The sequence below is a fragment of the Mustela lutreola genome, chromosome 8, assembly GCF_030435805.1.
Source record: "Mustela lutreola isolate mMusLut2 chromosome 8, mMusLut2.pri, whole genome shotgun sequence".
Taxonomy (NCBI): Eukaryota; Metazoa; Chordata; class Mammalia; order Carnivora; family Mustelidae; genus Mustela; species Mustela lutreola.
This window is the reverse complement of record NC_081297.1, coordinates 147923571-147944186: the sequence shown is the minus strand read 5'-3', so window position 1 is coordinate 147944186 and position 20616 is coordinate 147923571. Positions and strand designations below refer to the sequence as shown.

General features: G+C 62.0%; 1 protein-coding gene across 5 annotated transcripts in view; it reads left to right on the top strand.

Moving 5' to 3' along the window:
- WNT7B (Wnt family member 7B) overlaps window positions 1–20616 on the top strand; it is a 46440-nt gene that overhangs the window by 10671 nt on the left and 15153 nt on the right. For 2 of the 5 annotated variants that reach the window (XM_059187273.1, XM_059187272.1), the window contains exon 2: window positions 13942–14168. In XM_059187273.1, coding sequence (XP_059043256.1) covers window positions 13942–14168 — 227 coding nt within the window. Of the gene's footprint in view, window positions 1–3483; window positions 3709–4107; window positions 4252–13941; window positions 14169–20616 lie in introns of those variants that run through there. The other 3 variants (XM_059187275.1, XM_059187274.1, XM_059187271.1) reach the window with 3 other exon arrangements.

The following is a 20616-nucleotide window of genomic DNA, read 5'->3' as shown; positions in this document are numbered from 1 at the left end:
AGGTCTCTTGGAGAGGCCGTCTGTCACGGGGCTGATGGGCGCCCCCCACCAGCTGGGCTCTGCTCTGACTTTGTTTCCCCCAGCTGCCAGAAAAGGGAGCTAAGCAAGGGGCCCCCACGTGGGGGGTGGCGAGGTGAGGCGCGTGAGGGGCAGAGTGCTGGGGACCCCTGGGGTCACGCTCAAGGTGGAGCCCAGGCCTGTCTGCCTTCTCATCTGCTGTCTGCGAGGGACCGATCACACCTGTGCCTTACAGCTGCCGAGTGACCAGGAGTCATGAGGCTCTGATCGAGGGCTCACTCTGTCTCTCTCTCTCTTCCCCGCTCCCACCTCCACATCTTTACACTTGGAACCAGAGGGACACCTGTCCCTCCAGGTGTGTGAGGGGACCAAAAGGCCCTCAGATTTCTGCTCCCGGGTCCCTTCCTGCCTTGGGCCCCAACCCAAGGGGCTTTGAGACTGGCTTGAGCAGGGAGAGAGGAGGTGGTCCAGACTGGCCAGCTCCTGACCTTCAAACTGGGGCCGGCAGGTGCATAGTTGCCGCATACCATGGACTTGGGGCAAGCCTCCCCTTTTCTGGCTGGGGCTGTCCCCGTGGGTGGTGGTCTCGGTGCCTCAGAGCCCTTCTGTCCCCACCTCCCCTTCCTGCCAGGGCTCGTCACTGCTCAGGGCTTGCCCTTCTCAGCGACAGCAGCCCTGAGCCAGGCAAGCGAAGCCGCCCGTGTACGGGGCTGTACTGGGAAAAGCTTCCCTCCTTCCCCATCATGTACGCAAAGCCCCGTGGGGTCCTAGAGAGCAGGAGATCCTGGGAGACCTTCTACTGACCCGGGCCCTGAAGAATGTGCTGGGGACAGTGGAGTTCTTGGCCGACGGACAGCCGTGGGGCGGGGAGGGGGCACTGGGAGCGGGCGTCAGCCCCTCAGAGTTGGCTGGGGCCGTGGGAGGCGAGGTCAGGGTGGCAGAGGGCAGGCCCAGGCCCAGGGAGCCCCGGGGGAGCAAGTGTCAAGCAGGACAGGGGTGGGCAGCTTCACCCCGAGCTAAGGGAGGCCCCTGAGTGTGACAGGGACAGGTTTCCCCGAGGCAGGGCCCACAGGGTGGACGGGCGCTGATTGGGGCAGACGGGCGCTGTGAGCACACTCGGAGGCCCGGCCAGTGGTAGTAGCTGCAAGTAGCCCTCCGGGCCCTGTCCCCCGCCCCCTCCATCTAGCACCAGTGCAGCTCGAAGTTCATGCTGAGTTAGGGCCCAGTCAACCCCCTCTGGGATGGTCAGATGGCAGCTTCTGCATCTGGGTCCCAGCGAGGCCCGTCGGCCTAGTCAGGACCCACTTGCCCAGGGATGGCCCCCAGTGTGCGCCCCCGTGCGTGTGAGTGGCCACAGGGGTGGTCTGGGGGGCTGGGTGCCTTCCTGGCTCCTTGACTTAGGTCTCCTCATGGTGACTTCTCCGCTGGCAGGAGTACTGGGAATTTCCAGGTGCTGCTGGCCCCCCCCACCTTGGGGGAGCCCACGTCTGTCCCAGGGACCATCCACCTGTGTCAGGAACCACAAGGCCAGGAGTGCACTTGCTGGGGGCGTCCTCCCTGTGGTCCAGCGCCTGCCGCCTCCTGCCCGCCCCCACCCCCATCCAGGGACCTGGGCCACAGGTTGTTTGCCAGTCCCTTCTGGAGGGGAGGGAGAGCCCAGGGTTGCAGGCGAGTCTGAGTGTGAGCCCAGAGCCACCCCTGGCTCCCTCTCACTGCCTTTCTTCCAGAGCTGGACATTCCTGCAGGGGGAGGAGGAGAAGAGGGGAGGTTGAGGGGAAACAGGTCCTTAGGGCCTGGGGCAGAGAGCCCAGAAGTGGGGAGAAAAGCTGCAGGGCTGGGTCCTGCTCCTGGCGCTGATGTAAAATCCCTGCCAGGTGTCTGTGTGGCCTTGGATGAGAGCTGGAAGCTGGTTGCGGAAGGCAGGGGTGGTGCTCAGGACTCCGGGCCACTCAGGGCATGGGGTGGGAGGGGGATTGCTGAGCCCAGGGAGGGGTTCTGAAGGTGCAAGCCCCATCATGTGGGCCATCACAGCCGCCTGATGAGGAGGGAGTGGACTACTCCTTGGTGGGGGGGGGGGTGGTGAGCACCCTGTGCCGTAAAGCATCCAAGCCGAGGCAGTGGGCTGGGGTTCCCCGATGGTCCAGAAATTCTCAGAGGGGGCAGCAGGGTGCTTAAAAAGTGAGGTGAGTGCTGAAGGACCCTTGCCCAGGGTGCTCTGGCCCAGAGGAACCGCCCGGTTTGGTGAGAGCAGGGGGCAGGGCCATAGAACTGGGGACAGCCTGGGTGGGGCTGGGCTCTGCTCTGAGGGGTCCTGTGGCCCAGATAGGCCCCCACCTCCAACCGCTCCCAGAAGCCCCCCACCCCCCAGGATGTCGCCCAAGGCCGGGTCTCAGGACCAGGAGCTCGGCCCTGCCCCGCATTCTGCACAGAGGTGACAGCCCAGTGTCCCCTGCCTACAGGGACAAAGGCCCCTGAACCCACTGCTCAGACCAGCCCAGAAGGCTGAGGTGCTGGCCGACCCATCAGGCGCCTAGACTCCTGGCCTGGCCCTGGGCCAGATGCCCTGCCAGCTTCCTCCCACCTGTCCCCCTCACCTGTCTGTCCCTCCATCGGTCCTGTGGTTTCAGGTTGACCTCCTGGTCTCCCAGGCCTGCAGGGTGCCCCGGTGTCTGACAGAGCTGCAGCACTGGGGCCTAGGCCAAGACCAAGGCTAGGGGTCTCACCCTGCTCAGGTCTCAGCTCACTATGCAGGCTCAGCTGCCATGAGCCTCGGGGTTTCAGTGTCCCCTCTCCCCCAACCCCCCGTACCACGGGAATTGAGAAGAAAGATCAGGGGTGAAGCCTGGGAAGGTCCAGAATATAGCAGAAAGTGCAGGAAGTAGGTCCATTGCCTGAACCTCAGCCCCCCGCAGCCTCCTCTGGAGGCCAGCTTAGCTGTGACCATGAGCGGACAGAGGACAGAAGGCAGACCAGTGGCAGGCTTCTCGGAGGAAGAGGCATCAAACTGGGCCTGGAATCTTGCCAGACTGCTGGAGGGGTCTGGGCACCTCTTGCCTTGCCGGTCAGTATGGCCTGAACCCGGGAGGGTCATGTTGGGTCCTGGTTTCCCAACAGAGGTCTGGAAGTTTCTGAGGTCAGAAGTCAATGACCCATTGTGGTCACAGTGAGGGGATGAGGTTCTGATTTCACTGACTTAACAGATGTGGGGGCTGGATGAACCCTCCGGGCCCGGGGCCGCCTCATCTGCGGCTCCCCGTGCCCCTGGTTGTGCTTGTCCCCCTCTAGCAGCCTCAGCCCTGCCCGAGACCCCTGTCCGCTGCCTGCTTCCTCCCAGGATTGCCTGGTTTCCCTCCAGGGTGGGGTCCCAGAATGCCAGGCCAGGAATGCCAGCTATGTGGGGAGGGCGGGCAGGCAAGCGCCCGCGGGGGGCGTGAGGGAGCCGCCGGACGCTGTGCTCTCTTCCCCGGGAACACCGCGGGCAGTGAGCTGAGCCGGGCAGTGGGCTGGAAAGATCGCAGCAGGCAGGACCCGTGGTGGAGGGAGCTCGGCTGCAGGAGCCCCACCTGCGAGCTGGGGCTGTTCTGCCCATCGGACAGATGGGCAAGCTGAGGCCAGCGAGAGTCAGCGGCCGAGCAGACCCTGAGCACAGGACCCCAAGCCCCGAGAACCTGCCCTAGGATACAGCCACAGGTATCGCTTCGGTCCCTCATGCAGATGGGAAACTGAGGCCTAGGCAGGGCAGGGAGGGCTAGAGGGAGGGCTTCATTGCCCAGCTGGGCCTCTTCCTGCCTCCACCCTCTCTGCACCTCCGCTGGGGCAGCCCCTGCCCACCGCCCGTGCAGCTCCCTCTGTGTTCTCTGCGAGCCCCCTTCCTCCTCTGTAAGGTTAGGCCGGCAAGACCCACCCTGAGGAGCTGCGGGGGGAGGGGGGGCAGGGTGGGGGGCAGGGTGGGGGATGCCACTCAGGAAGGATGGTCATTTCGGTAGGTCCCTCCCTCCAGGGCATCCCCCCTCCCCCAAGTTCTCCCCCTCCAGGCCAGTAGGGGGAGAAGCCATTGGCTGAAACAGGGCTGATCATCCCTATTTTCAGATGGAAAGACTGAGGCTCAGAACAAACCTTAAAGGCGGCCTTCCTGAGGTCTGGGGCTGTCCCCAAGGCCCATGCTGCCCACTGAACAGGGCCAAGAGTCCCAGCAGGGGAAGGAGATGAGCAGACTTAACGCCAGGAGGACAGGTGGGTGGAGTGCCCCCGGGCCTTTGCAGGAGCTGTGTCCGGCTCTGCTCCAGCTGTTCCGTGTCATCCTGTTCCACCCCACAGAGGAGGGCTGCGGGGACCCCCTGGGTGCCAAGCTCTGGCACTGCGATGGTGACTTGGGGGTTCTGCAGAGTGACTCCAGACCAGGAAGACCTTCTTATCCCCAATTGACAGGCAGGAGCACCGAGGCCACCACCAGCTGTGCCCCACCCCCCCAAGGCCTGCTGCTGGCTCTGGAGCTCAGGAAAGAGCCTCTTGCCACCTGCCGATGGCTGGGAAGTTCTGGGCTGACCCCTGTCCACCTGATGGAGACAATGGGGGGGACACGGGGTGGGTGGGCGTGGGGGCCAGCTGCTGTCTTCCCAGGTATTTGCGGAGTTACTTCCTGGACAAGTGGACCCAGGCCCGCCTCTCTGGCTGATCGCAGATAATTAGAACATTCTTCAAATATTTTGCCGGAGGATGCCCGAGAAGGAAGAATTAGAAAGCGCCCCGGGCCAGGAGCGTGGGCCGCAGGAGCTCTGGGCAGCTGGGCAGCAGGGACCGGGGCCGGGGATGGGGCCTCCGAGGGAGACAGGGCATCTGGCCCAGGCCTGGCCAGGCTGTCCCCACCTCCCAGGGAGCTGGGGCTGGGTTGGGCGTTCAAGTCCAAGGCTAGCTCAGGGCTGGGGTGGGTGCGGGGCTACTTTGGGGATTCCTGCCCTGGGGAACTCACAGCTTGTGGGGGTGGATAAGCCTTACCTCGAAGGGCTTTAGGAAAGGCCTGAGGGGGTCGAGCACCGAGTCCTGGCCCCCTGGGGGGCAGGTGGGCGAAGGTCTCTGGGAGGAAGGGCTCTGCCATGGGGAGGTCAGTGGGTCTGGGAGGAGAGCAGAGGCGTGGGGGTGGAGTGATGTAGGAGGAGCGATAAGGGGGTGCCTGGGGCTGACCTCATGGGTGGTCCTTGCAGCCCTGATGGCTCAGGGAGGTAGGGGCCTGGCTCGGGCTCCAGGCCTGCCGTCCTGCTCTCTGGGGCAGGGAGGTGGGTGACCCAGAGGGCAGAGGGGGCATGGGGAAGCCCTTCACATCACCGCCAACCTTCCTAGAAGTGGTAGTCGCCCCCTGAGCAGGGGGAAGGGGACCCAGGGAGGGACAGCTATCCCCTGGTGACCCCCTCTGGTTCCTGTGGCTTGTGGGGGAGGGGTCAGGGCTGTTGAGGTCCAGCAGGCTCCATCATGAGGTCTGAGTTCTGGGAAGCGCTTGGATACTGCGTCACCCCCGTGGAGGGCTGCCCCGGTCCTAGCCTAGGGAACATTCCCAGGATTCTGTGGTCGGTTCAGGACAGGGGCTGCCCCAGCTCAGAAGCCTGGGAGTGGGGTGGGGGAGCTGCATTATGGCTGGTTCTCTGTCCAGAGAGGGGCTGCGGAAGAGGAGCTCAGGCCGGGCTGGGTAGAGGTCGCTGCTGTCGGTGGGGGGCCGGCCCCCTCTACCGGGGCATCTGTATCCTGGGCTGTGGTTTGTGGGGTCGGTTGCTGGGGAGTTTGTAAGGGAAACAGGATACTGAGGTGGGGGTGCCTGGGTCCCGTGGCCTCCTGAGGATGCAAGGCCACATCGTTGCCCGTCATCTTAGGGCCCTGCGCACAGATCAGAGCTCGAAGCTTCCTCGGGGTCCAAGAGGCTGTTCGGCCACGTGGTCCCGTTTCTCTCCGGCTCTTCAAATAAAAAAGGCACAGCTTGTCCTGTCCCTGGTAGTACCAATGGATCAAAGCCCTCTCGAGGGCTACTTCGGGGCAGCCTTACCCCACAGGCCTGGACCCACTCTGCCTACCTCCCGCCACTAAGCGCTTGGCCTTCACGTGTGGATGGCTGTTTTCTCGGTCATACGTAGATTGGGAATAGAAGCTAATTTTTAAGTTAACCTGTAGCAGTCTAAGTGCAAACGTGAGTATGCCATGAGACCCCCCAGCTGCCTGCCCACCCAGCCTGCGCCACTCCCCACCCCGCCCCACCAAGGATGTCTCAACTGCCTCTTGCTCCCTGTGGAAGCTGGGGGTCGCTGTTCACACTCAGTGGGTGTGAACGCTTCCATTCACGCATTCCACTCATTCCCTCTGCCCTCTTTCATTCACTCGCTCCGTGAAGGCCACTGAGGGTCTGTGCCAGGCGCAGCGCCAAGTGCGGGAATAAGACCCCTGACACCCCGGGACCCGCAGCAGGGCGAGAGGCCGGACTGTTTGGAGAGAGTTCGTGACTCAGCCCCCAGCACGGACTGGGATCCTTCTTCCAGAACCACTTGATGAAGGCTCCCAGAGCGGGTTGGCCCCCGTGCAGCCTCCTGCCCCTCCCCCCGGGGGACCAGTGTGGGAGGATGGCTCTCCAGACGAACAAGCGAGCAGGCTCCCCACTATCTTTGAGGGTCAGAGACAGGGGTGAGGAGGCACAGGCCAGTCTGGGGGCACGAAGTGTGGGTCCCAAACCCTGTTCCCTACCCTCCCTCCCTGAGCTACTCAGCAGGTGGGTGGCTGGGCCTTTCTGGACCTCTGGTTCCTGTTCTGAGGGAGTAACATAATAATGATGATGATGATGATGATGATGATGATGATAATAAATACCTTCCCACTGAGGGATGCTCTTAGCCCAGAATCTAACGCCCTGGAGGTGTCCTTTCTGCCCCGAGACACTAACTCTGAACAGCATGAGGCATTTAGGTTAGACGCTTGGCTCCTGGGGCAGGATTTGGAAGGTCATGACCTCCCGAGTGAAGCAGGGGTGTCCTGTGTGGAGACAGGGGAGGGCAGCGTGGCTCTAGTGCTCGGCGGAGGGGGGACACTGGCTCCCCATCCTTCTCCTCTCTGGGCCTCGGTGTCCCTGAGTATGAGATGGCCCAGATATTGTTCCCCAAGGATGTCAGGATAGGGAGGCCGCCCCAAGGAGCCCCCCGCCTGGGCCTTGGCCAGAGTGGGGCTTGACCTAGATGGGGTCTTAACGCGATTCGGGCTGCACTCTGGCCCAGCCCGCTGCTGCCTGGAGGAGGTGGTGGCTGGCCCGGCCCACAGCAGCCTTCACAGCACCTGCTGAGGGAGACATTAGCAGTCACCCCCCCCACCCCCCTGCCCCCTCCATGGCCGCCGGCACGGCACGCACAGACAAGGCACAAGGGCGTGATTGTCACCCTTCCTACTGTATTTCTCAAGAGTACTTTCCTTACTTTAACTTTTGTAAGAAAACGTGAGTTTTCATTCTGATTTTGCCAGCCCTAAGAAGTTTTGTATTGCAACATTTGGCTTTTCTGTTAAGATGTAACTTACATAAGTACAGAGATCTCGAGTGGACCTCCTGATGCGTTTTTGCGGTGTGGGCATGTATGGAAACGATTTCTCAGCTTGGGTTGGAGAACCCAGCAGGCTCCCCGGGGCCCCCTCCCGGTCTGGGCCGCCGAGCTAAGGGTAGCTTCTGACGTGTGGAGCTTTTATGTTCTCCTGTCCGGCAGTGTGTGTGTGGGGGGTGTCACACGTGTTTTCACACACGTACACTGTTTGCCCTTTATCACTGCTGTCACCTCCTGCACGTGACGACGCCAGCCGTGGTCTCCTGCTGACGGACACCTGAGTGGTGGTTCCCAGTGTGTGCTGGAGACACCTGTGCGCGCCCTTGGTGAACGCGAGCACTTGTTTCCTGGGGTGTCTAGACCCTGGACTGCATCTGATCCAGGAATGAGCCCAATCATGGTATGTGCGGCGGCGGGTGTTGCCAGTGTACACGTTGGTCCTCGTGATGAACACAGCTGGTCCCTGATCCCCACAGGGACTGGCTCCTGGGGGCTCAGTGAATGGAGGTCCCCAGAGAGGGTTAATAATAGCCAAGGTTGATGACGTCTCCTCACTGGCCGGCATCATGGACTCCGCCCAGCAGCGCTATCGGGATTCCCACCTTGCGGATGTGGAAGCCGAGGCACAGAAAGGTTAAGAAACGTACCTAAGGTCTCATAGCCCGGGCGAGGCAGAGCCAGGGTTCCATCCAAGCCGGCTGGCACCAGTGTCACATTCCCGGCCTCTGCCCTACAGGGCTGCCCAGTGGGTGACATGGTACCCGGCTAATGTCATGGCAAGGGTCTCACCCTCTTGCCTCTTCTGCACCACCTGTCACCTGGTTGTGTTCATCTCGCCCCTAACCCCTGGGATCCCCTAGTCCTAGAGGCAGCCCTGGCCCCTTGGGACCTCTAGCAGGTAGGATGAGCCTCCTCTTGTCTCTTGGCAGCCCCTGCTGGTGACCTGTGCCCGGGGCCAGGAAACTGCAGGCAGTGCCTGCGGCTTCGCACCTCTGGTGGGAGACCAGGGGCCCGTCCGCAGTCCCCGGGACAAGGCAGAAACCCCTTGTCCCGCAGGCTCCCTTCATGGGGCTGGCCCAGGCCGGGGCTGAGGACGTCTGCCCACTCCTCCTGCCGTCTTACCTTTGTCCCAAGGCCGAGAGGAGTCTGGAGCAGAACTTTCCATGGGAAAAGTCAGCGACTGAAGCCAGAGCGGCCAGCCTGGTGTCTCTGTGCTCAGGGCCACTCGGCACCTCCCTGCCAGCTCTCCCAGGGCACCTGGGTGGGCAGCTGCAGGACGAGAAGCCCCCCGGGGTGGGGGGTCTTGCTGCTTGGGGTGCCAGTCAATCAGGGTGTGGCCTGCGTTCGCCCTCCTCCCCGCTGCTGCTCCCCTCTCCTCCCCCCTCCCCCTCCTCCCCCCCATGCCCCCTCCCTCTCCCCCACTTCCCCCCCATTCTTCCCCCCTCCTTGCCCCTCCTTGAGGTCACCGATTTCTAGTTACCACGCGTTTTGGGCCCTTTCCTCTCTGGCAGATTCCCTAACGAGGATTCCCATAACTGCAGCCCCCGCCCCTCCAGGTGGAAGAAAGAGCGTGGCCAAGGCTGGGGTGGGCCAGGCCTTCTCAGGGGGGCGGTGGGCAGACGCGCTGTGAGTGAACCGACCCGCGGGCTGCAGGGGAGGGAAGGGCAGGGTGGTAGGACTCCGGCCGTGGAAGCTGTCCATCGACCCGGACTGAAGGAATGAGTGACCTTGGAGGATTTTAAGCAAGAGAAGGAGTTAAAGCCGTGTTTAGAGACTAAGAAGTGGGCATAGTTTCCGGCTCTCGGCTCTGGTACTTGTTATGCACCTGCCATGGGCCTCTGCCTGCATTCTGGAAGCAGAGACCAGGCTCTGAGCCTGGCTGTGCAGCCCCAGGCACGCGCCCTAGCCTCTCTCAGCTGCGGTCTGCACAGCTCTGCCGCGAGGATGTTAGGAGAGAGGCCTGAGCCCGGCAGAGGCCCGTGTGGTCCGCGGCTGGTGTTCAGAATGCGCGTATCTCATTACATGAGTGGATCAACCCCCACATTTTAAAGAAGACAATTGCAAAATGATTTTGAATTAGCAGCTGTATCTGAGTATTTATGTTCCTGGCACAAAATACTGCGTGACTATCTTCCCTGATGTCTTCACCTCACCTCTGACCTGTGCTCTGGGTACTGGGGGCTGTCGGGGGCTCCTTTGCCCCCTGCTTCATTGGCTCCACACGTCCTGGGAAGCATACAAGTGGGGATCGGCTGGGCAAGGACCCTCTTGTCCCCTCCTGCCGAGCCCACCGATGTCCAAGGGGGCAGAAGTCCTGTGCATAGAGAGACTTTTAAAAAATTGGGTTTGAAATACACATAACATAAAATTCGCCACTTTAACCGTTGGAAAGTGTGTCAGGCAGCGGCGTATCGCACTCCCCATGGCCTCTTTTGGGCTCCATGACTCTGCCGCCACGCGCGCCCAGCCGGCTCTCCCCGCGTCTCCTCCCTGCGGCCCCGGGCGGCTGCGGGCCCGCTTTCTGTCCTTCCCCTGACACTTTGTGCAAATGCTGGCGTACGGCGCGCAGTCTGGGTGCCTGTATGCCCAGCGTACTGGATTTCAGGTCCCTCCCTGGAGGGTCGATGGTTCGGATGGACCACGGCCTGTCTGCCCATTCATCCCCTGGTGGACATCTGGGTTCTTTCCTCCTTCTGGCTCTTGGGGACAGCAATGCTATGAACATCCACCTCTCTTGAACACCTGTCTTCACCTGTCTTCAGCTCTGGGCATAGACCAAGGAGTGGAATGGCTGGCCCCTATGATAATTCTACATTTCACTTTTTGAGGAACTTCCTGACGGTCGTCCACAGTGGCTGCCCCATTTTGCATTCCTGCTGGCGACGACGCACGAGGGCTCCAATGGCCCCACCGCCAGCCAACACCTGGCACTTCCTGTTGTTCTTTTTAAAATTAATTATTTTAATTTATTTATTTATTAAATTTATTTTATTCTTTTAAATTGTTTTTATTATTTATCAGTGAATAAATTTATTTGTCTATTAATTTTATTAATTAACTTAATTAATTGTTTTTATTAATGAATTTTATTAACATACGATGTATTATTTGCCCCAGGGGTACCTCGTCAGGGTTACACACTTCACAGCACTCGCCATAGCACATACCCTCCCCAACGTCCCTCACCCAACCACCCTCTCCTGACCCCATCTTCCCCAAGCAACCCTCAGGCTTTCTGTTGTTCTGACCTCTTCACGGGAGGGCCGGTGCGAGGTGGCATCTTGCTGGTTTCGATTTGCGCTTCCCTCAGGAGTGCTATTCCGAGCCTTTTCACTTCCTGGTTGGCCATTTATCGCTCTTGGGAGAAATAGCTCTTCAAGTCCTTGGACCATTTTAATTTTTTTAAATTTCTTTATTATTTTTTAAAATTTTAAAACTTTACATTTTTTAAAAGATTTTATTTATTTATTGGACAGACAGAGATCACAAGTAGGCAGAGAGGCAGGCAGAGAGAGAGGGGGAAGCAGGCTCCCTGCTGAGCAGAGCCTGATGCGGGACTCGATCCCAGGACCCTGAGATCATGACCTGAGCCGAAGGCAGAGGCTTTAACATGCTGAGCCCCCCAGGTGCCCCCCTTGGGCCGTCTTTAAGCTGGGTCGTCTTTTGTTACCATCATTTGTGAATATTTACTCACTCATTCACTTGTTCAGCCAGTCCGCACTCATGGGCACCTACGGGATCAGTCCCAGGAACCCCACCTTTAGCCGGGACCTGGCCCTGTGCTCAGGGCCTTGTGGTCTGCTGGGAAGGCTGTGAAGAGCCACAGTGAGAGCCCACGGCTGAGGCTGGTACTCGAGAGACAAGTGCCCACTGTGTGTTTCCTCGGATGCCTGGGGGCCAAGGCGTCTGAGCTCAGGGGACTTGTGCTTGGGCACAGGCAGGTAGACTTTGCCTGACAGAAAAAGGGAGAAGGAAGGCATCCCAGGAAGAGGGACCAGCGCAAGCAAAGATGGTGGGGTGGTAGGAGCCAGATCCCGGAGGCCTCCGATTCCACGCCAAGGCACCTGGGGAGCTATGGATGGGCTTTGAGCAGGGGAGCGACACGGTCAGACCTGGGTCCTGGCAAGAGGGCTGGGGGGTCTGCTTGGAGGCGGGAGACCAGGGTTGCGGTGATCTGTTTCGGCCCCTGGGGTCCATCCTCAGTCCACTGAGGTCGCCCTGTTCAGAACCTGTTTGACCAAGCTCCCACCCCCAGCAGGGTTCTTGTCCCAGGCAGTGGGGAGGGTCTGCACCCTGGAGATGGCTGGAAGAATTTGGGAATGTGAAGCTTTCAGTGTCCGGGATCCCAAGCGGGCTCCGTCCCGAGGCCTGGAGGCTGGTTCCCATCCATCTCAGTTCCCCGGGTCGGTTTTCTGAGCATCTACAATTACTTTGGGCTGAATTCCCCAGATTCCAGCCCGCTCCCAGCCCAGCCCGTCCAGATGCTCTTCCTCCGCGCCAGCCTTGGGCATTTCTGCCCATTGTGCCCGTGGGACACCCAGGGGGGTCTTGGCCAGATTAGTGAGTGGGGCGGGCGGGCCGTGGGGATTGAGTGTCACAGGGGGGCCCGGCCTGAGGCACGTGCTGTGTGCTCACGTCACACGGGGACTTTCCCAGCTGGCTGTGGGTGCTTGGCTGCCCTGGAAAAACACGGGCTTGTTTCTCTCCGGCCAGTGGGCAGGAGCAGGGAGCGCAGGGCGCCGGGAGGCCAGGGCACGGACGTCGGCTTTGGGGAGCCCCTGGCGGTCTCCCTCATTCCCACACTTTGTCCCTCACTAAGCCAGTCTGGTCTCTGGTTTGGAAGCCAGGTGGCACTCTGAAACTCAGCTGTTGCCCGTAGGTGTGCCCAAACCAGCCCCCAACTCCTTCCTGCTTGCTGTCCTCCCCCGGCCCCCGCCCCCGCCCCCGCCCCCGCCCCCGGGCGCTCAGAAACAAATAAGGGTTTCTGCTCAGGACAGTTTGGTGGGTCCTCAAAAGCCGACCATATGACCCAGCAATTCCACTCCTCGGAATATGCCCCCCCAAACTGAAAACAGGGACTCAAACAACACCTTACACGCCCGTGTTCGTAGCAGCACCAGCGGCCGCTAGCTGGTACGTGGATACACACAAGAGGGTCGCTGCACACGATGGAATATTACTCAGCCCCAGAAGGGATGGAAGCACGGACACCTGTCACAGTGGGGCTGAACCCCGGAAACATGATGCCAAGTGAGAGCAGCCAGACACGGAAGGGCACAGATTATGTGACCTCATCTCTCCGAAAAGTCTAGAATCGCAGATTCATGGTTGCAGGGCCTGGGGGAGGGAAGGGGATAGGGAGTGTCTGCTGAGGGGCATGGTGTTTCATTTTGGGGTGAGGAAAATATGTTGGAACGTGACTGAGTGCTGCAGACCCGAACCCTTGAAAATGGTTACCTGTACAGGAGGGGAATGTCCTCTCCGAAAAGAAACACACCAGGAACAGCTCATGTGAACAGCGGGAGCCTGGCAAGTGCCCTCCAGTGTCCAGAGGGCTCCAGATTAGTGACATGGCGCCCCCAGGGGGCCACTCTGAGGATACAATGTTGCAAAGAGGACCCTGCCCAGCCCAGCACATACTAGGTGCTCAATTCACATCTGCCTCTAGTTCCTCCCGAGTCTACGCAGTCATCCAGAAACGAGTGAATGACAATAGCAGCCGTCCCCGTGGATGCAACCTTTCTTCCTGCAGTTGTCTGGTCTGAGCCTATGTGGTAGTAGTGGTGCTGGGCTGGGGGGGCAGATGTGTTACACTCCCATTTCACGGATGTGAATACTGAGGCTCAGAGAGGCAGAGCGCCTTCCCAAGATTACAGATGGGTTGCAAGGGGAGTTAGGTTTGGCTCCCAGCAGGACCAGCCAGCTCAGCAGTCCTGCCTGGGCCAGGAGCTGTTAGTGTTGGGGAAGCCCAGTGGTCAGGCGTTGGGGGTATACTCTCGGGGGTGGCTGGGCGAATCCTAGGCGTGAAGTCCTCTGACCCGGAGTCTGTGTGTCTGACTCAGAGGCATGGGGAGCTGGGGTTCTTGCATTCTGTGGGACTGTTGACTCCCGGGACTTGTGACCCATGGCTCTGGCCGTGCGGAGGCTGAGCACCTTTGCAGGCTGGGATCACGTGTTTTGGTCCAGGGGAGATGGATTCTCTAGGACAGGGATCTGTGTTTTGTTCCCTGGTGACAGAGCTTGGCATGTAGGGCGCCTAGAGTCTACCAGCTGACCGAGAGACTGAGCGAGGCAGGACGGCAGGCAGAGGGCGAGGTGCCCCGCACCACCACTCACCTCCCCGTGTCCTCTCCCCTCTCCGCAGAGCGCTGTCGTCCGTTGTGGCCCTGGGAGCCAACATCATCTGCAACAAGATCCCTGGCTTGGCCCCGCGGCAGCGCGCCATCTGCCAGAGCCGGCCCGATGCCATCATCGTGATTGGGGAGGGGGCGCAGATGGGCATCAACGAGTGCCAGTACCAGTTCCGCTTCGGACGCTGGAACTGCTCCGCCCTCGGCGAGAAAACCGTCTTCGGGCAAGAGCTCCGTGTAGGTAAGGGCGCCTCAGGGCTTGCAGGGACCCAGCCACGGTCGGGGCTCCGGGGGCCAGGCACTAGCCCCCCACCCCTCAGGAAGCTGTGCGGGGCTGCCCACCCTCCCTGGGCGGCACGAGCCCCAGTGTCTCTACAAGCCTGGCCTGGAGGGGGCAGCACCCCAGGGAGACCCCACTTGTGTGAGTGGCCGAGGGGTGTCTTGCCGGGCCGTGGGGCTGGAGGACGCGGCACTTTGGCAAGGCTGTGAGCCCCTGGGCGGCCAGCGGGTAGCGCAGTGTGGCGGTTAGAGACGCAGGGCTCGGCGGCTGTGTGGAAGGAGGCACGCCGCATCATCTCTCCCTGCCTTCGTCTGTGTTCGTCTGTGTCCTGCAGGGGGGTTTGGGGTGTGGGGGCTGGAGGCGACTGGTGCCCTTTATGGGGAAGTGTTCCAGGCAGAGGGAGCTCGCAAGCAGAGACGCGTGGGATGCTGTGCGCACACGTGTGCGAGCGCCGAGGAATCCGACAGGCTGGCGGGCAGGGCGGGGGGCAGGGGGTGCAGGGGGAGTGGGGCTGGGGAGGGGCCTGGGCCTCCGATGCTCTGGGCAGTGGCAGCTACTGCAGGGCGCCAAGCAGGAGTGGCCAGAGGTCTGCTGGCCGTGTCCCAGTGTGCCGTGTCCTGCTCCTAGATCACATGCGCCACCTCCGTGTCCTCACACAGCCCTGACGGAGGCTCCCCGGTGCCCATTTTACAGGGAAGGGGACTGAGGCCTAGTTGGGAAGAGCTCAGAGGGCAAAGTGGGACTTGCAGAGCCTCACCTCGATTGGAACTCAGCTCCGTGACCCTGGGCATGGCCCTTGGGGCCACTCAGGGCCTCGGGGTCCTCAGCCGTAACATGAGCTCCGAGCGAGCCGGCTGTCACCTGGGCCCCCAGGGCCTCTCCCGGGCTTCTCCCGGGCCTACACACAGTAGGTTCGCGAGAAACTGCCTTTGAGCTGGTGGGGGTGGGAGGAGAGGCGACCTGCCCTTCCAGGAGGGTCAGGCGGGGGCGCAATCACTTGGAGGCACCGTGCCAGGCTTGCGGGGTACCCTGCGATTTCAGACCCCCACCTGCAGGCAGAGCACGTCCTTCCGGTCCCAGTGGGCCAAGGAGCCACAGCTGCTGGGACCCAGGCCAGAGCCAAGCTCTGCGGGGCTTGGAACGCCTGGCATAGGGCTGGGGTGGCGCAGGGGAAAGCCCCTGAGGCCCCTTTGTGGTGAGCAGCCTGTGGGTGGCACCTGGCAGAGGCGGGAGGGTGGCCCCACCCCCTCCCGGGGGCCCCACCACCCAAGTTTAGCTCCCTCCCTGCAGGTGCCCGCAGGGGAGGGCGGGGCTCCCTGCTCCATCCTCTGCAGGGGGGAGGGAGTCCTCGCCGGTGCCTGGTGCCTGCTCTCTGCCTGCTTCCTGCCTGCTCCCTGCCAGGGGTCCGCTTGCCTCCCTGGCCCCTCGCTCCCGAGACTCTGGGCTCTGAGGCCACTGCGAGCAACCCCACGGCGCCGCTGAGTCAGGAGGTCACCTGCGGCTGCAGGTTCACGCATGACGGACTGGGGCTCCGATCCCGGTCCACATCTCCCACCGCGAGGGTTAACCTGCTTCTTCACCATGGGGAGAGACACGCAGTGGACATGGTCCTGTGGCTGGGCAGGGTGGTGGGCGCTTGGACTTGTAAGAGACAAAGGCAGTGAGGGAGCTGTGGCCACTCAGGCCAGGCAGGGGGAGGCTCATATGTGGTCCACAATAAATGCCAATAAAAAGGCCAAGTGGAGAGGTTTTGGCCCCAGCCCATGACCCGTGCCGCACCCCCTGCCCCATAGTGGACACTTACCAGTGCCCACCCTCATTACCTTTACTGGCCGGGATCATGGCTAACAGCTCCCAGCTCTTCCTTCGTGGAGACCAGTCCTGGGCCCAGCAGGAGCCCAGGAAGGTCTGCAGCTTGGCCTTGAAGGGAGGGTCTGTTGCAGCCACAGACAGACTCACTCAGGGGGGGCTAAATTCTGCCCTTGCCTGGGTGGGGGCGCCCTGCTCTTCATGGCTTGGGCTTCTCGGCCTCTGCTTCCAGGGAGCTGACCTGAGGCACCTCCTCTCCCTTCCACAAGCGTTTCAGAGGCAGTTTTCGGCCGCGCTCTCTGCTCCCAATACGTGCCCTCCATCCCACACCTTCTAGTTCCCGCCACCCCTGTCCAGGCTGTTAATGACCTCCGTGTGGGCGACTGCGCCCCTCTGCCTTATCTGGGCTCCAGCTCACCGGGGCTTCCTCTTGTCACTCTGGCTGTGTCTCCTGAGCCCTGAGCCCGGCCCCAGTCATTTCTCCCCTGCGGCCAAGACCAGTGTAGCTGCTCCCTGGGGAGCACTCAGTAAGCGTCACCCGAGGGGACCTCTGGCTCAACAGGCTCGGCCTCTTGCTGCTTAAATCTGCCATGCTTGCCTCCCCCCTGACCTAAGCACCTGTTGCCTCAGCAGAAACCTGCGTTTCCCTGCCCACCCTCCACCCTCCCCACAGCCCCTGCAGGGCCTGCCTCTCTGTCCCTCCCCAGGCAGCTGTCCATGCCTCCTCCTGCCCCCCCTCCAGTCCTGGTCATGCCATGTCACTCCCTTCCTCCAAAACCTGCAGTAGCTCCCTATTACCCCAGGATAAAGGTAACTCCTTCACCCAGAGTCTGGGTGATCCCTGTCACGCCTCACCCCCACCTCCCTTCATCCCTTCTGGAAACCAGAGCGTCTCCCTGGCTGACTTCCTCCTCTCCCCAGAGCATGCCAACCCTTGGCTCCTCGGTGGCTTTGCCCCCGCTGCCCGCAGCCCTGGGAGGCCCGTCCCCTCTGCTCTGCTTGTTCACAGCTCGTTTCCCCGGAGAAGGCTCTTTCCCCCTCCCTGGCTCTTCCTGTCCACAGCCAGGCCAGGCACATTCGGGAGCTTCATCCTCCAGGTCCCTCAGCCCCGGGGCCGGCTCTTCCTTCACCCTGCCCCGGGGGGTGGGAGGGGTGAGCTCCCTACCACCTGGGCCGAGGCCTCCTGCCCTGCCGAAGCCCTCCCTGGCTCCAGGCCGGCCCCTGTGAGGGAAGGCCCGGCTCCCGTTTTAGCTGGGAGGGCTCTGGCTTCGGGGGTCCTGCGGGCGCCCTGACGGGGGTCCGAGTGGGCACCTGTCCCTCCCAGGACTCAGCTGCTGGGAGTCACGAGCAGGAAGTGGGGCCGAGTGGCACAGCCCGCCCCTGTCAGAGGCATGAGGCCGCCCCGGGCACGAGACGGGAGACGGGCCATGAGCTGGCAGGCAGCCGGGGGCACTCGTGGGAGCAGCCGCTCAGGCGGTACTGATTAATGATTGGCCCCAAGTGGGGGGATGTCCTGGGTAGGCAGGAGGGCCCCCTTCAGGCTTTGCCTGTGACCTTGGGCCATACCTCAATCTTGAGAGCCGAAGGGAAAGCCCTCAATGGGCAAATGAACCCCTGTGCAAGGTTCCGGTCCCTTTTCCAGCAGCTGGTGCTATTCTTTGTATAACTCCAGGAATGGGGAGCTCACTCTGCCACACGAGAGAGATCTTCCTAATGCTGCTGCACTGGCTTTGCCCTGAGGCGCACCCCCCCCCCCCAGGAGCCACTTGTTCTGCTCCCTTCAGGGAGTCAAGACCCCCACACAGTGTCACCTCATGTCTGGCGGCAACCCCCCCACCGGCAACAAGAGGCCCCCCCAGGCCTATTTCCTGGCTTAGCGAGGATGCTTGTGACCAGGCCCCTCCGGACCCGGCTCTTCTGTTAGCTGGCAGTGAGCTTGAGGAGGGGGTGACTGTGTCCCCAGCTCTTCCGCCCTGGGGTAGGGGCGCAACACGAGAGCCGGGTGGTAAACTTGTTTCCCAGGGATGCTTGTTAGACACTTGGGCCCCCAGGGACCCAGAACAAGGCAGAGCATCTCTTACAGGCACAGTCATTGGGTTGGGACTGTCGAATGGGGCTTTCCTGACGGGGTGATGCATGAGATGGGACCCAAGGGAGAATCCGAGTGACCCAGCCCGGCCTAGGGTGAGTGTAAGGAAGTGGGTTCCAGGCAGAGGGGACAAGTGCCAAGGCCCAGAGGCCAGAAAGTGGCTGGTATTTTCTAGGAACTGCGGAAGGGTGACCCAGGGAGCTGGGAGCTGGGAGTCCGGTGGAGGGGCAGAGCTGGGGCTCAGGGACCCCGAGGACCCACAGAAGGCAAGGGAGGTTCTGAGCAGGAGAGGGACTTCTCTCGAACACTGGTACCCTCCAGCCACTGCCCCACCCCCGCCTGAGCCCCGAGCCCTGTGGGACCCACTGGCAGTGGACAGGGGGGCTGTGGCTCCAGCTCTCACCCGCACCCCCCCGCTACCAGGGAACGCTGAGTCCCGCCCATCATGTGCAGCCTCAGACATGACCAGGCATAGGGGCCACCCCTAATCCCGGCTCACGTGGCTGCCCGGGGCTGGCGGCTGGCTCTGCGGCAGGGGCTCAGCAAAGGCCATCGGGTCCTGGACAGTCCGAGGGGGCAGAGTGACCTCTGAGTATCTGAGAGATGAGGGTCTCGAGACTTCCAAATCAGCCACGGGCAGGATCCTTGGAGAAGGCGGCCGACCCTGTGCCCGGGCGCCTTGCCTGCGGTTTTGCTGTCTGGGGCCCAAGGGAGGCGTGACATGGGTTTCCGGGAGGGACGAGGGCTCCGGCCACTGTTGGCCGATGTGCACACATGGACAAGTGCCCTAAGTGTCAGGTACACGACAGATTTTGGGAAACTTCCAAAGGAAAAGAGCAAGTAAATACCCCTTTGCTGACCTTTACGACAGTCCCGCGTTGGCGTGGTGACGTCTGGATGCCGGCTAATGACACGAGCTTACCAAGTCCCCCTGCTTATTCTCACTCTCAAGTGACATGTGGGGCTCACGTAGGACTTCTGCTGGGTGGTGCCGTTCTCAGGGGCGCGGCCTGGGCAGGGCCGGCGCAGACACTCGTACCCAGATCCAACTGTCTCCACTCTGGAGCGATGGTGCTCCGGCTTGGGGCGCAGCAGATGGGGAGGGGACAGAGAGTCACACTCGCTGGCTGCTTCCTGGGGCAGGGCAGGAGTGGGAGGGTGAGGGCCTGCATGCATGGAGCGCCTGCTGTATGTCAGTCCAGGGGGGCCGGGAGGCAGAGTGAAGGCCACCCCGGGAGTGAGAGCAGGGAGAGCCAGTGAACCAGCTGCCCTGGGCCCCCACTGTGTACCTTGGGCACAGGCTCGCGCTCTCTCCGTCTGTGTACCCACCCATACCAGGGGCTGAGGCTGGGGCCAGGACTCAGCTGGAACTTGGGGTCTGTCGTCAGGGTGGGGGCAGCTACGAAGGCCCTCCACTTCCTCTGCGCCCACTCTGGGGTTCTGCCCAAGGCTCTCACGGACAAGGGGTCCAGGGCTCCGGGCTCCGGGCTCCAGGCTCTGGTCTACGGAGGCAGGACACAGATCACAGGGTGGGCAAGCCTCACCTTTGGCCTTTGAGGGTCAAGGCCTGGCTGGACCTCGGCTGTTCTCCAAGCCTGACTCCTTCGGTGTTGAGAGAATCACTTCTGTTCTGCCTGCAGCCCCTCCAAGGCCACTGCGGGGGGGCCCTTCCCTCGGGCTCGTCTCAGCTCTACTGTCCACACATCAGAGACGTTGAGACGGAGGATCATGACCCACCCAAGGTCACGGAGCACTAGGGCCTCGAGGGTTGAACCGGGCAGGCCAGCCCCGTGTCCCAGCAGAACTCCTGGCACCAGGGGCCAGGATAGACTCAGGGAGGAAGGGGTTCTGATGCCACCGTGTCCCCACACAGCTGCGGTCATATGCCACAGCTGGGACGAGGCACCGTTCATAAGCGCAGGCTGTTCGAGGCTGACCTCCCTGCTGGACGGTCACAAGAGGGGCTGCCGGAAGCCAGGGTACACCAGGGGCCTTCCACACCCCCCACCACCACCACCAGAGCTCCAGGGAAGGGTGCCAGCTCTTGGAAGGCCATCCCAGCTTGGGACACAGATCCCGAGGCTCTGGCTCGGGGGGGTCCCTCGCAACGTGGCCCTAAGCCAGGCTCTGCCCCCTCTGGGCCTGGGGACCCCCGTGCCCAGCTGGAGCGCGGCCCACGTCGAGGGTGGCTGCGTGGCACGTGAGGGCATCCCTGGGTCAGAACAAAGGCCTCGGGCGCTCAGGCGCTGCCGGCGTGTTCGGACCTGGTGTGTGCTTTTTCCAGGGCTCTGTTTGTGACAGGAGCAGGCAGAGCTTAGTGTGTAGACCATGACTAAACCACAGGTGAGCTGGGGTGGGGGCCTGGGGCCCGGGGCTCTGGGCGCCCTCCTTCAGTTGCACAAACAGGGATTTAGGAAGTTGCTGGGCTTGGACGTGTCTCTGGGGCCGCTGAATCTCCATTGTCCCCTGCCTTGTGCTGGGGTCCCCGAGCCTGAGCCCCATGTGTGCAGT